Source organism: Nerophis lumbriciformis, linkage group LG12, assembly GCF_033978685.3.
Source record: "Nerophis lumbriciformis linkage group LG12, RoL_Nlum_v2.1, whole genome shotgun sequence".
Taxonomy (NCBI): domain Eukaryota; kingdom Metazoa; phylum Chordata; class Actinopteri; order Syngnathiformes; family Syngnathidae; genus Nerophis; species Nerophis lumbriciformis.
Genome location: NC_084559.2, coordinates 4,653,092 through 4,668,321, shown reverse-complemented (window position 1 = coordinate 4,668,321; position 15,230 = coordinate 4,653,092). Strand labels below are relative to the sequence as shown.

Sequence of the window (15,230 nt, the reverse complement as noted above, 5' to 3'; positions counted from 1 at the left end):
GTGTGTGTGTGTGTGTGTGTGTGTGTGTGTGTGTGTGTGTGTGTGTAAAATCTAATGGTGGGGTGTGTTTATGTAAAATTTCATGGTAGAGTGTGTGTGTGTGTGTAAAATCTCATAATGGAGTGTGTGTGTAAAATCTCATAGTGGAGTGTGTGTGTAAAATCACATAGTGGAGTGTGTGTGTGTGTGTGTGTGTGTGTGTGTGTGTGTGTGTGTGTGTGTGTGTGTGTGTGTGTGTGCATGTGTAAAATCTCATGGTGGAGTGTGTGCGTGTGTGTAAAATCTCATGGTGGAGTGTGTGTGTGTGTGTGTGTGTGTGTGTGTGTGTGTGTTTGTACAATCTCATGGTGGAGTGTGTGTGTGTGTGTGTGTGTGTGTGTGTGTGTGTGTGTGTGTGTGTGTGTGTGTGTGTGTGTAAAATCTCATAAGTGCTTCCCAAGGCTCTTGAGAGCTAGAAAAGAGGCAGTGGGATATTGTGTGGCAACATTCTCCGGTGGAAAGAAAGATGCATCCGTCATGTTGGACTGAACACCTGCAGACTGTCTGCTGATCGTGGGCAGGGGTCTCACAGACCTCTCAAAAATGGTGTCAAGAATTCTGCAGTTGCTTTGCTGGATGAGAAGCCTCAGATGTGTTTAGTCCTAACAGGTGAGGTGGTGATGTGGGTGTGTGACAGCGGCACATTCTGACCAGGTAATGTTTATAGGCTGCAGGCCGGCTGCTTGGCGCCCTCCTGAGTGTCCTGCAGACGTAGCAGGCTGGCACTGGCGTAGCCCTCGTCGCTGCAGCTGCTGCGCAGGCTGCCCCGCTCGTCCCCTGAGTCACTCACACTGCTGGTGCTCCACTCCAAATCACCCAGCAGGCAGTCCGTTCCCTCCACGTCCACATCCAGGTCCTCTGTTGGAGACATGGAGGAAGTCAGTGATCACATATCTGCACAGTCAGCAGCACCACCAAGCACACTACGCTACTGGAAACCTATTTTGGAAACAATCATAAATATTTACAAAATATTTTGTACCGGTATATATCTGCGGCTTATGGTCCAGTGCGGCTAATATATGTAATATATGTAAAAATATTTATTTCTTCAAACATTTGGTAAATGTGGCTTCAATATCGGTGCGCTCTATAGCCCAAATACAGTACATACATTTAAGAATTTACTCCATTTAAGAGTTTAGCATTAAAAATATGATTTGTAGAAATCACTCCTACTACTACATGCAAATAATTGATCGGGCATAAGCGATAGGGGTATACCAAAGTGAGTTGCAATCACGTGACCTAGAGGTACATCCAGGCACTTCTGGGTTTCAGGCGATGGTCTAAGCCCCAATTAGGCTTAGACCATGCCTTATACACACAGGATGCACGAACAGGATGTTTCCTCACGTCATTAACTCTCAGTCACAGCAGCTGATGGACGCTCTCCCCGACCACCTGAGGGCACCACAGACTGTGGATGCTTTTAAAAAAGGCTCAAAAACCCTTCTTTTTAAAAAAGCCTTTTTTTAGATACATGCATACTAATTTTAGCTATATGGCTGTTCTAGTTTTTATTTTTATTTATTTTTTATTATCTTTTTATTTTTATTTTTTAATACACTGTAGCACTTTGAGGTTGTTTACTCAATGTAAAGTGCTTTTTACAAATAAAATCTATTATTATTACTTATTTACTATTATGTTAGATCCACTATGGACTGTACTCTCACAATATTATGTTAGACCCACTCGACATCCATTGCATTCGGTCTCCCTAGAGGGGGGGGTTACCCACATATGCGGTCCTCTCCAAGGTTTCTCATAGTCATTCACATCGACGTCCCACTGGGGTGAGTTTTTCCTTGCCCTTATGTGGGCTCTGAACCGAGGATGTCGTTGTGGCTTGTGCAGCCCTTTGAGACACTTGTGATTTAGGGCTATATAAATAAACATTGATTGATTGATTGATTATTATTATTATTATTATTATTATGTATTGAGAAAATAAAAGCAAACTTTTAGTTTCCTTTTTATTCTTTAATGCAGTTTTACTGAGGGCTGAGGGGATTAGTGTGTGTGTGTGTGTGTGTGTGTGTGGGTGTGGGTGGAATCGCGGAGCCTGACACTGGTGATGAACAGAAAAGAGGGACGACATTATACAAGTGATGTAGCATGTCCCTTTTTCAGCGGATCTCGCCACTATTGTGGATTATTTTGTCAATTTATATGTATATTTTGTACACTGCAAAAACTGAAATCTAAGTAAGATTACATATCTCAAATAAGGGTGATATTTGCTTATTTTCTGTCTGATAAGATAATTCTTCTCACTAAGCAGATTTTATGTTAGAGTGTTTTACTGGTTTTAAGTGTTTTGGTCCTAAATGATCTCAGTAAGATATTACAGCTTCTTGCTGAGATTTGATGACCTATATTGAGTAATGCTTGAAACTAGAATATCAACTGTTGCAAAGCTGTGTCATCAACACTCACAAGTATAAAACTACTTTTTTAAAGTAATCATTTCTTATTTCAAGCAAGAAAAAAAAAAAATCATGACTTTGACACAATTGTGTCTCATAATTAAAACAGATGACAGCCAAATGGACTTTGCTGTTTTATTTTCAATGAAACAATAGAAAATACGTACTCATATAGTAGTACAGTTGGCACAGTACAGTAAACTGACAGTTAATATTTAAACATTTAACATTTCAAACAATTTTGAACAGAAATAGTTCGCGACCCCGAAGGAAATAAGCGGTAGAAAATGGATGGATGGATGGATAGTTCATGCACATTCAGATAAATTCCTCAAAATTACATTTAAAAAAATGTTGGCCGGGGGCCGGGCTGTATATATGCGCACTAATTAATTGAAAGAGCACGCACTTGGCGCGATGATGTCATGTTATCGATGGAAAAATGCATATGATTTGCCTGAGCGGCTAGGAGACCCCGAGAGCAACAAGCGGTTGCCTTGTTGCCTTTCCATTAAGAACAATAAATTAGTTTTTAGTATAAGTTTGTTGGTTTCAAGAAATGTAATGCCGAGCGCATATCATTATGTCAAGATAATGGCACTAGCATTTACTTCATTTAAGAATATTTTTCAACATATTGAGCAAAGAGGTCTCTTTTTTTTTCTACCAAGAAAAGTACACTTGTTAGTAGTGAGAATGTACTTATTTTAAGGTATGTTTGGGTTCATTGAGGTTAGCTAATTAGGGCCCGCATGGCCCATTGTATAAGGACTCCCAAAGGGAGTCCTTATGCAATGGGACATAAGGACCTATTGTATTTGTAAGGTTTTATTATTCTTTATTCTTCCGCCGCCACATTAAACTGTAATTTGACCCACTTAACATGCTTCAAAACTCACCATATTTGACCCACACATCAGGACCTGCGAAAATTGCCTTTTAAAAAAAAAACCGAACCACAAAACTCAAAATTGCGCTCTAGCGCCCCCTAGGAAAAAAAAAACTAGACTGCCTGTAACTCCCACTAGGAAGGTCGGAGAGACATGAAACAAAAACCTCTATGTAGGTCTGACTTACACCTACCTTTCATAATTGTACATCCTCGGGCAAAAATCAACAGGAAGTTCCCCCTTCAAGACAAAAAAGTACTAAAAACAGTCACTTTTGCCTCTTTGAGCTGTAATTTGACCCCCTTAACATGCTTCAAAACTCACCAAACTGAACGCACACATCAGGACTGGCAAAAATTGTGATCTTATAAAAAAACCTAACCCCAAATTTAAAAATTGCGCTCTACCGCAATTTTTGAATAAAACGGAGAAAAAACTGCTCCTCGGAAGAAAAAAATGACAAAACTGCCTGTAACTCCCACTGGGAAGATCGGAGAGACATGAAACAAAAACCTCTATGTAGGTCTCACTTAGACCTACATTTCATAAATTGACAACCCCCAACAAAAATCAACAGGAAGTTTGCTATTCCCCCTTCAAAACAATTTTTTTGTAAAAACCGGTCACCTTCCTTCAAAAACAATCTCCTCTGAGCGCGTTTGTCGTTTCGCCTTCAAACTAACACAGGAGAGAGATTGAACCCTTGTGATTACAATGACAGAAGCGCTTTTTTTCTAACTGCTCCGGTTTTGATTTTATGACCCTTCAAAGACCCGCTGCGCTGATGCTGCTGCGCTGCTGTTTTTTTAAGATGGCTGCTTAAAAGCAGGAAGCACCAAAGTGCCCACACAATGCAGACAAGGTAGGTACACTAGACAAAAGTCTTGGGACACTTCAGACTAAAAGTAGACAAAAATATTGGGACACTTATGACTATCACTGGACAAAAGTATTGGGACATTTAGGACTAGCACCTGCCAAATATGCGGGCCCGACCAATGCTGCTTGCAGCTTTAATTTTACTTGTTTTGGAAAGTCTTGACAAGCCACATTTTCTTGTTCTATTGGCAGATAATTTTTCTGAGTTCAACTAAAATACCCCTCATTTTTGTATTTTTTTTTCTTGTTCTTGAACACTGACTTTTTGCAGTGTGGGTATATTAAAATGTACTTTCTCAGCTTCAAACATTTTGATTTGAGGGGGCCTTCCCCCTATGTAGAACCGGGGGAAGTGTAGTCACGCTTATATAGACGCACGCTCTACATGCAACTCCTGTTTTATTTCAAATAGTTATGCCACACAACAGTGATTGAGAGCCTGCGCAAACAAATTAATTGCGGTCCCATCCCCCCACAGCTTTTTTCCTTTGTTCATTTGAATAATTTAAAAAAGGAGCATCTCTTCAGAAGGTGACTAATGGCGCTGGCGCCTCCCCAATAATACGCTTTGTAACTTTTGAATAATTACAAAATGTTGGGTGTAGATTTTGCTCCTTTAAAAACAACAGCAAAACAAGACGGTTTGCACGACTGACCTTGATCAGAGTCGGATTTGTCCGAGGACACGGTGGAACCTGTGCTGTCCATGCGGGTTCTCTCCACCCCCAGCTGCTCTAGACGCCTCCTCAGATGTCTCCGCTCTCTCTGTAGCTGTTCCAAGGTGTGCTGAGCTCTTCTGTCGCTCTCCTCCAACCTCTGCATGGCAAACAAAAACCAGGGAATGGATTTGAATGCAGTGAGCAATGCGGTAACTTTTGTTACTGATATCAAAAATTATAGAGAAAATAAGGACACTTTGGCACAGTACGACAGTGTAGTGTGTGGCTAGGCTAGGGGTTAGTAACCCACGGCTCTTAAGCCTCCTGATGGAATGCGCATTGTCAATAGTTTAAAAATGTATGTCTGTGAGGCCGTGAATTTGACCTGACTAGATGATTAGATGAGCACTAGGAAGGCGAGGACAGGAGAGGTGTGTGTTCTGTGAGAGAGACATCAGCTTTTGGAGTGAAGTGTATTTCTGGTATTGTCAACACGGCAGTGCGGCTGGATCAAAAGAGACATCGGAGACGCTTTGCTCAACAAAAATACGCCATTTTTGTTTTGATGACGCTACAGACGGGCAACTTAATGTTTCAAGTCCTTATTAATAAAAGCATTAAACTTCATATAAAAGGCTGACGTTCTTAAATCAATGTTTTTTTCAATTTTAGTATCGATAACATCTGATATATTTGCCTATTAAATCAATGTTGGATCGATACGAGATAAGTCCGATAATGGCTTTTTTGCCGATATTCCGATATTGTCCATTTCTTAATTACCGATTCCGATATCAACCAATACCGATATATACAGTCGTGGAATTAACACATTATCATGCCTAATTTTGTTGTGATGCCCCGCTGGATGCATTAAACAATGTAACAAGGTTTTCCCAAAATAAATCAACTCAAGTTATGGGAAAAAAAATGCCAACATGGCACTGCCATATTTATTATTGAAGTCACAAAGTGCATTATTTTTTTTTTAACATGCCTCAAAACAGCAGCTTGGAATTTTGGGACATGCTCTCCCTGAGAGAGCATGAGGAGGTTGAGGTAGGGGGTAGCGATGGGTGTATATTGTAGTGTTCTGGAAGAGTTAGTGCTGCAAGGGGTTCTGGGTATTTGTTCTGCTGTGTTTATGTTGTGTTACGGTGCGGGTGTTCTCCTGAAATATGTTTGTCATTCTTGTTTGGTGTGGGTTCACAGTGTGGCGCATACTTGTAACAGTGTTAAAGTTGTTTATATGGCCACCCTCAGTGTGACCTGTATGGCTGTTGACCAAGTATGATCGCATTCACTTGTGTGTGTGAAAAGCCGTGGATATTATGTGATTGGGCCGGCACGCAAAGGCAGTGTCTTTAAGGTTTATTGGCGCTCTGTACTTCTCCCTACGTCCGTGTACCACTCCGTACAGCGGCGTTTTAAAAAGTCATACATTTTACTCTTTGAAACAGATACCGATAATTTCCGATATTACATTTTAAAGCATTTATGGGCCGAAAATATAATATATAATAATATAATATTATCGGACATCTCTAATCGATACCTATCTCCAGGAAGGCCAACTTGCCGAGCACAAATCGATATAATTGAAATTTAGGAATATAAATCGATCAATCAATTGTTACACCCTTACAATTCTATTCAGTAACAAATTCACGAAGCTTAAGCAGCTCATGTTTGATGACAAAAAAGGATTCTATTCTACTGCCATTCCGATGTCCTCTCCATAGTAAATATGTAAGGCAGATGACATATTTGTCAACCTTGAGACCTCCGATTTCGGGAGGTGGGGGGTGGGGGCATGGTTAAGAGGGGAGGAGTATATTGACAGCTAGAATTCACCAAGTCAAGTATTTCATTCATACATATATATATATATACATATATACACACACATATATATATATATATATATATATATATATATATATATATTCTGAAAATATGCAAACAAAACCGTGTTTAGATAATTGATACTTCAAACTTGCATAAATAAATCTTAAGGAATATAACATAACTTGGCTTCTGAGAGCTTCAAAATGTAATGAATAAAATGCTAAAGTTGTTGATAAACAAGCAATTATTTTAATAATTAAATATGGTCATTTTAAATGAATTATTATGATAATTTAAAATAAATTATTTCAAATATGTTTATTTTAATGTATAATTCTATGGCTGGATGTAATAAGGAGTCACGAAAAAATACAAATAAAAATACAATTAATTTTGATATTTTTAGCAAAATATAGTAAAAAGGTATTTATTTTTTTTAATTTATTTTTTTAATAAATATATTTATTTTTAGTTAAGACAAACATAATAATACAATTTATCTCTAGTCTGGATTATTTAGTTCTTGTCACCCTGTTGTCCTCCCGTCATGAAAAAAGGCTGTCCTCACTCAGGTCCGCATGAAGCTGGAGGGGGCGTGGCTTCCAGCTCCGCCTGAAAATCGGGAGATTTTCGGGAGAATATTTGTCCCGGGAGATTTTCGGGAGAGGCGTTGAATTTCGGGAGTCTCCCGGAAAATTCGGGAGGGTTGGCAAGTATGGCAGATGAGGAATTATCATTCCAAACTAACTTGTATTCAAACGTTTGTAGTCTCTTTCAACAAATTATTGTGAGCAGTGTGAGTAAAAAAAGACCATGCACGCACCTTGATGTGAACTTTGGCCTTCATCAGCAGGCTCAGCGTGGTGTGTCTGTTGGCATCCGGGCCCAAAGGAACCAAGGATTTCAGTCGTTCTAAACAAAGTCGTAGATGTGCCCTTCTGAAAGTATACACGGGGAAAACAAAGAATTATACATGATCTGCTCTTTGGGACCATGCCATGGCTTTTAAGATAAACCATTTGGCGATTTTGAAACCGATTTTCCTTCAGTTAGCAGTATAAATTGTGCGGAAAATGTACCCATATCATTCAGAACAAAGAAATACAGTGACTGAGACAAAAATCAACTCATTCAAATGTTGTATTTTTTGGTAGGTCCAAGCTGTGTTTTAGGCACTATCTGATGATTGAAATGAAACACATGTTTGCACCTCATTTCTGCCCGTGTTGCTCACTGCTCACAGTTCTGGCAGTTGCTAAGGTCTGGTGGGTGTTTGAGATAGACTGACCCTGCTGTTATGCAACACACACCTCCGTCTCCAGCCTCACGAAAGTGTGTGTGTGCGCCTGAGAGAGTGTACGTCGGGCTGCTACACTGCAAAAACTGAAATCTAAGTAAGATTAAATATCTTAAATAAGAGTGATATTTGCTTATTTTCTGTCTGATGAGATAATTCTTCTCACTAAGCCGATTTTATGTTAGAGTGTTTTACTTGTTTTAAGTGTTTTGGTCCTAAATGATCTCAGTAAGATATTACAGCTTGTTGCTGAGATTTGATGACCTATATTGAGTAAAACATGCTTGAAACTAGAATATCAACTGTTGCAAAGCTGTGTCATAAACACTCACAAGTATAAAACTACTTTTTTAAAGTAATAATTTCTTATTTCAAGCGTGAAATAAAAAATCAGGACTTTGACACAATTGTGTCTCATAACTAAAACAGATGACAGCCAAATGTACTTTGCAGTTTTATTTTCAAATAATAGAAAATACGTACTCATAGTAGTACAGTTGGCACAGTACAGCAAACTGACAGTTAATATTTAAACATTTAACATTTCAAACAATTTTGAACAGAAATAGTTCATGCACATTCAAATAAATTCTTCAAAATGACAATAAAAAAAAATTTGGCCGGGGGCCGGGCTGTATATATGCGCACTAATTGACTGAAAGAGCACGCACTTGGCGCGATGATGTCAAGTTATCGATGGAAAAATGCATTTTTAGACAATATGATTTGCCTGAGTGGCTAGGAGACCCCGAGAGTAACAAGATGTTGCCTTGTTGCCTTTCCATTAAGAACAATAAACTAGTTTTTAGTATAAGTTTGCTGGTTTCAAGAAATGTAATGCCGAGCGCATATCATTATGTCAAGATAATGACACTAGCATTACTTAATTTAAGAATTTTTTTTAACATATTGAGCAAAAAGGTCTAATTTTTTTTTCTATCAAGAAAAGTGCACTTGTTATTAGTGAGAATTAGAGATGCGCGGTTTGCGGACACAACCGCGGAGTCCGCGGTCTGGGGGTTGAAATAAAAAAAAAAGAGATTTTATCCGCGGGTCGGGTCGGGCGGTTGAAATTAAAAAAAATTCGATTTTAAATAGATTCAGGCGGGTGGCAGTTAAACCAATTCGGAAATATATATACATAGTTAAATGTTACCCACATACGAAAAACGAGCAGGCACCTGCAGCATATGCCACAACAGAAGAAAAAAAAAAAAAGAGATGGACACTTTTACGGAGCGGAGAAGGGACGCCTCGCCGGGGTCCGGGACCGAGGCCCCTTCCCCCGAGAGGGCCCCACCGGGAGCCGTAGCTGAGGTGATCCGCGAGAAAGGCCCGACGCACGTCCAGGGTCACCACCGCGCTCACCGCACCCACCGCAACGACACCCCGCCTCGTCCGCCTTCGCCACGGCCGGGTCACGCGCAGCAGGTAAGCAGCTTACCTGCCCGCCACCCCCGTTGCCGGGGGCGCGTAACAGGGGTCACTCCGCGCGCAGTGCGCTCACGAAAGGGGTGGGGCTCACCCTGGTGAGCCGAGTGGGCCACTTTTGGTAAGCAGAACTGGCGCTGCGGGATGAACCGAACGCCGGGTTAAGGCGCCCGATGCCGACGCTCATCAGACCCCAGAAAAGGTGTTGGTTGATATAGACAGCAGGACGGTGGCCATGGAAGTCAGAACCCGCTAAGGAGTGTGTAACAACCCACCTGCCCTGAAAATGGATGGCGCTGGAGCGTCGGGCCCATACCCAGCCGTCGCCGGCAGCGAGAGCCGCGAGGGCTAGGCCGCGACGAGTAGGATGGCCGCCGCGGTGCGCGCTGAAGCCTCGGGCGCGAGCCCGGGTGGAGCCGCCGCGGGTGCGAGGGACATCGCACCTCCACGCGCTTGGAGGTCCGCTCAGCGCGGCTCCCAGATGATTGCGCACTGGTGTGCGTCTGGGCCGTGACAGCGTGGCACACATTGAATGTCTCTGCTGCATTGGATCAGTCTCCTTTCTTTAACAGGCAAAAGCTTTATAACCTCACTAATGCCTTGCATCGTCTATATTAGATATATAACAACGGGCGGGTGGCGGATGGCGGGCGGGTGCGGTTTTGATTAAATGTTAGATCGGGTGGATGGCGGATGGTTGACGACTTTTGTGATGCGGTTGCGGATGAAATAATTGCCTATCCGCGCATCTCTAGTGAGAATATACTTATTTTAAAGTATTATTGGGTTCATTGAGGTTAGCTAATTTTATTTGTTTTGGAAAGACTTGACAAGCTGAATTTTCTTGTTCTATTGGCAAATAATTTTGCTTAGTTCAAATAAAATACCCCTAATTTTTGTATGTTTTTTCTTCTTGTTTTTCAACACTGACTTTTTGCAGTGTAGAGTTTATTGGGAAAAGGTTTATATATTGTGTCGTTTTTTTTCCTGCAGCTGAAGGATAAATGCGTTTCTGGTTTAATGGTGGCATTATGTATGTGTTACTGCCAGTACCAGAACAGTCTAGTATCACAGAACATAAACTACGCCTGTTTGGCTGTGGTTAATCAAATACACTCACCAACCACCCTGTGGGGTTTAATATGGTGCAATATAAACGCTGTATCAAAAATGTTCATGTGAAAACACTGGGGGGGAGTGACTGTATCAGGACGCGGTTATTCTGGGGGCAGTGTGTCAATAGGTGAGTGTTATAGATTTATGACGGAGCAACGACGCAACCCAAATTGTTTTGTCTTTAATTAGCACCAGACTGGCTAAAACACCAACTAGGTCAGCATGGCAAGGTGGCAGTAAATAAATAATCCTGCTGCTGTCTTTGCTTTTATCCTCTGACCCCTTGCAGTGGTTGTCATAAATACAGTGCATACGGAAAGTATTCAGAGGCGCTTCACGTTTTCCACATTTTGGTATCAAAGCTTTATTCCAAAATGGAATAAATACATTTTTGTCCTTAGAATTCTACACAATGAAAATGTGAAAAAGTGTTTTTTTTAATATAATTTTGTGCAAATCTATTAAAAAAATCAACTAAGAAATCACATGTACCTATTCACAGCTTTGGCCATAAAGCTCAAAAGTGAATTCAGGGGCATCGTGTTTCAACTGCTCATTCTTGAGATATTCCTACATTTAATTGGAGTCCATCTGTGGTAAATTCAGTTGATTGGACAATATTTGGAAAGGCACACACTTGACCGTGCATGGCAGAGCACAAGCCGAGCATGGAGAAATTGTCTGTATTGGCTGTCAGGATTGGCTCGAGGCACAAATCTGGGGATGGGTACTGTGGCTGTGCTTTTTTATGTATTTTATATTTCTTGATGTTTCCCTCTTGTTTTCATGTGGGTATTTTTTGACTTTATTGTGGACTTTTTGCACCTGCACTGCAACCACATAATGTCTCCGTTGCGAGATAAATCGAGTCTACCCTATCCTTTCCTATCCTATATTGCTATTAACATACCTGTTCTTTTCCATTTCATTGTGTGTAGACCTGTGGAGATAAAGCAAAACATTAGCAACTGAACATAACAGATCTGCTAAGAGAAAATAAACTAGATAACCCCCTTGGTGCAGTCTATGTACTGCAGGGGAATGGGAGTTAAATGGGAACTTTATCACAATTTCAGAAGGGTTAAAACCATTAAAAATCAGTTCCCAGTGGCTTATTTTATTTATCGAAGATTTTTTCAAAATTTTACCCATCACACAATATCCCTAAAAAAAGCTTCAAAGTGCCTGATTTTAACCATCGTTATATACACCCGTCCATTTTCCTGTGACGTCACATAGTGAAGCCAACTCAAACAAACATGGCGCATAGAACAGCAAGCTATAGCGACATTAGCTCGGATTCAGACTCGGATTTCAGCGGCTTAAGCGATTCAACAGATTACGCATGTATTGAAACGGATGGTTGTAGTGTGGAGGCAGGTAGCGAAAACGAAATTGAAGAAGAAACTGAAGCTATTGAGCCATATCGGTTTGAACCGTATGCAAGCGAAACCGACGAAAACGACACGACAGCCAGCGACACGGGAGAAAGCGAGGACGAATTCGGCGATCGCCTTCTAACCAACGACTGGTATGTGTTTGTTTGGCATTAAAGGAAACTAACAACTATGAACTAGGTTTACAGCATATGAAATACATTTGGCAACAACATGCACTTTGAGAGTGCAGACAGCCCAATTTTCATCAATTAATATATTCTGTAGACATACCCTCATTCGCGCTCTTTTCCTGAAAGCTGATCTGTCCAGTTTTGGAGTTGATGTCAGCAGGCCAGGGATGCTAGGGTCGATATTCTTCTCTTGATCATCTTCGGTGGCATAAGGGACGGTGTGAGCCAAGACATCCAGGGGGTTTAGCTCGCTCGTCTGCGGGAACCAACTGCCGCCATTCCTTGCCATGCTACCGAGGTCCTTTGTCCCTGAATTGCTCACACACTCCGGCAGATTCAATGGGGGTCTGGCGGCAGATTTCTTTGACTTTATCGTTGGAAATGCATCTGCTTTGAGTGTCGCAGGATATCCACACATTCTTGCCATCTCTGTCGTAGCATAGCTTTCGTCGGTAAAGTGTGCGGAACAAACGTCCAATTTCTTGCCACTTTCGCATCTTTGGGCCACTGGTGCAACTTGAATCCGTCCCTGTTCGTGTTGTTACACCCTCCGACAACACACCGACGAGGCATGAAGTCTCCAAGGTACGGAAAACAGTCGAAAAAACGGAAAATAACAGAGCTGATTTGACTCGGTGTTTGAGAAAATGGCGGATTGCTTCCCGATGTGACGTCACGTTGTGACGAGCGAATATTAGAAAGGCAAACGTTTAATTCGCCAAAATTCACCCATTTAGAGTTCGGAAATCGGTTAAAAAAATATATGGTCTTTTTTCTGCAACATCAAGGTATATATTGACGCTTACATAGGTCTGGTGATAATGTTCCCCTTTAAAGAGAGAGAGAACAATATGTGTGGGTGGGTATGGTCGGACAGAGTGGGTTGTACAGAGATTTCAGGAAAATTAACAAAAGACTAGTTTTACAGTAGTATTCTTTATGCAGTGGAAACATGTTCTTTTTAAGCACCACACTTGCACACCTGAAGAGTTGGGTTGTAGATAAACATTGTAAGAGTAACCAAAAACATTGGACAGGACTATGCCCCTTGATGTTGCCAGGTTATCCATTCCACGTGCATTTGAGAAAGCGGAGGTTTCTTTTCGGTTGGGACTTCAAAATGAACATAGACTGATATAAATGAAGCAGGTAAATTGGGTCAGTATATTTTTTTGGAGCGAAATTCTTTGGTCTGTGTAAAAAAAGGTTCAGTGGTGATGTTTCAGGAAAGAAGATCCGTCTGCATTCCTAAGCACACCACTATGTCAACCTGACCCTGACATGATCCCTCAACTCTATGTCCAAAATTAACTTCGATTCACTCGTCTCAGGGGGTTCCAACTTGAACTGACACTCGCAAGTCTGCCAGTTGCACTCTCTGAGGAGTATACATTGTTTTTACAGTGTGTATAAGAACACCACCTGAGCTCTGAGAAGGTGCATTTGTAACTATAGCTGCATGTATGAGTAGGGGTATTATCTTTAGATGTGTTCAATCACACTAGACCCCTCTAGCAGGGTATGAATTCCTATGGAGGGCAGACAGACGCTTGTGACATAACAGCGCTGGCCGGGAGGTACCACATATTCAGGATGGGTTTCACTCGCTGACCGATCCAACCTTTCACGTCTGCTCTAGTTCCTGGGTGAACGGATAATAACACCAAATGCTCGTTTGCTTATTTGTGTATTCCAAAATTCAGTTCAATAAATAATTTACCTATGAACAACTGAAAAGTGGGCACAGGAATAACATTTCAGCTCAGTCTGTGTAGAAAACTGACTATACTAGGGCTATGTCTACACGAAGCCGGATAACCGCTTAAACAAATAATTATTTAGCCTAAGCCTCGTCACAGCCACACTAAACCATCGTTTAAGGTTCCCCTACTCGGACAATTTTTTACACGGGTAAGTGCGCCGTGTATTTCTTGAATCTATGGCTCTTAGCTCCGTATGGACTCATTGATCGTTTACAAACTGAGTTCGGAGAGGAAGCGAAGTCAGAAAGACACAATCAAACACTTTTATACCATACCATACCAACTTTATTTATAAAGCCTATGTTAAAATACTGAACAGATGTTTATTGGGATAAGGTAAACATCTGTTCAGTATTTCAACATAAAAGTGTTTGATTGTGAGGCATTAAAAGCCACAAAATGCAACGGGTCCATTAGACCCACAAACGCTGGCTGAGTAACAACAATATGAACATTACACAAGGGTTAAATACAGTTAGCCTAAATAGCATGTAAGCATCAATTAGCTTGCAATCAGGCAGTGACCAAATATGCCTGATTAGCACTCCAACAAGTCAATAACATCAACAAAGTTCACCTTTGTGCATTCACGCAGAGCATATAAATTTGGTGGACAAAATGAGATAAACGAAGGAGTGGCATAAAACACATCTTTCTGTGGCAGCGTCGGAGAAAGTTGTACATGTAAACAAAAAGACATGAGTTCGAGGACCGCCAAAATGATTGAGCACAGCCCTTAGGAGGCACAACAAATGTATGTGCATGTCCATATGGGAAGTAAATCTCTATCTATGTAATGGAGGAGCTGCCAAGAGTGGGAGTCGAGCAAGGAGGACATAGAGGTGGAGGAAGCGATGAAAGAGAGGAAATGCAAAGAAGGGAAGAGAGAATGCAGAAAAGAGTAAGAGAAGAGGGGGAAGGGAAAGGCACAACAACCAACACATGCACATACACACTCCCCTCCCCCATTTCTCACACATCTACTCCATGGAGCAACAACACTGGAGGAGCTTCTACTCACTAGGACATATTTTTGATGAATTCATAGTTCTGTACTTGCTTTGTTATACGCTGCACTCCAAGTCTTAGCTTGCAGTAAAATATGAATATTTCTGGTGTTAAGATTATAGCATATTTACACTTAAATCATACATTTGTGTCGAACTTGATTAGACGCACACACACACACACACACACACACACACACACTTGACCTCTCGGTCAGCGGCGCCAGACTATCTGCACAAATATGTATCTGCATCTTCAGCCTTCACTCTGCCCAAATTCTATCTATTTTTGTTAGAGA

The 15,230-nt window shown here is 41.2% G+C and overlaps 1 protein-coding gene across 4 annotated transcripts in view; it reads right to left on the bottom strand.

Moving 5' to 3' along the window:
• Positions 1-358: 358 nt before the first annotated feature.
• Positions 359-15,230, bottom strand: part of LOC133623030 (max dimerization protein 1-like) — a 40,456-nt gene continuing 25,584 nt past the window's right edge. For all 4 annotated transcript variants that reach the window (XM_061985943.2, XM_061985944.2, XM_072914243.1 and 1 more), the window contains 4 exons: positions 11,502-11,531; positions 7,571-7,685; positions 4,897-5,056; positions 359-897 (listed from right to left, as the gene is read on the bottom strand). In XM_061985943.2, coding sequence (XP_061841927.1) covers positions 701-897; positions 4,897-5,056; positions 7,571-7,685; positions 11,502-11,531 — 502 coding nt within the window. In that variant the 3' untranslated portion in view covers positions 359-700. The remainder of the gene's footprint in view (positions 898-4,896; positions 5,057-7,570; positions 7,686-11,501; positions 11,532-15,230) is intronic.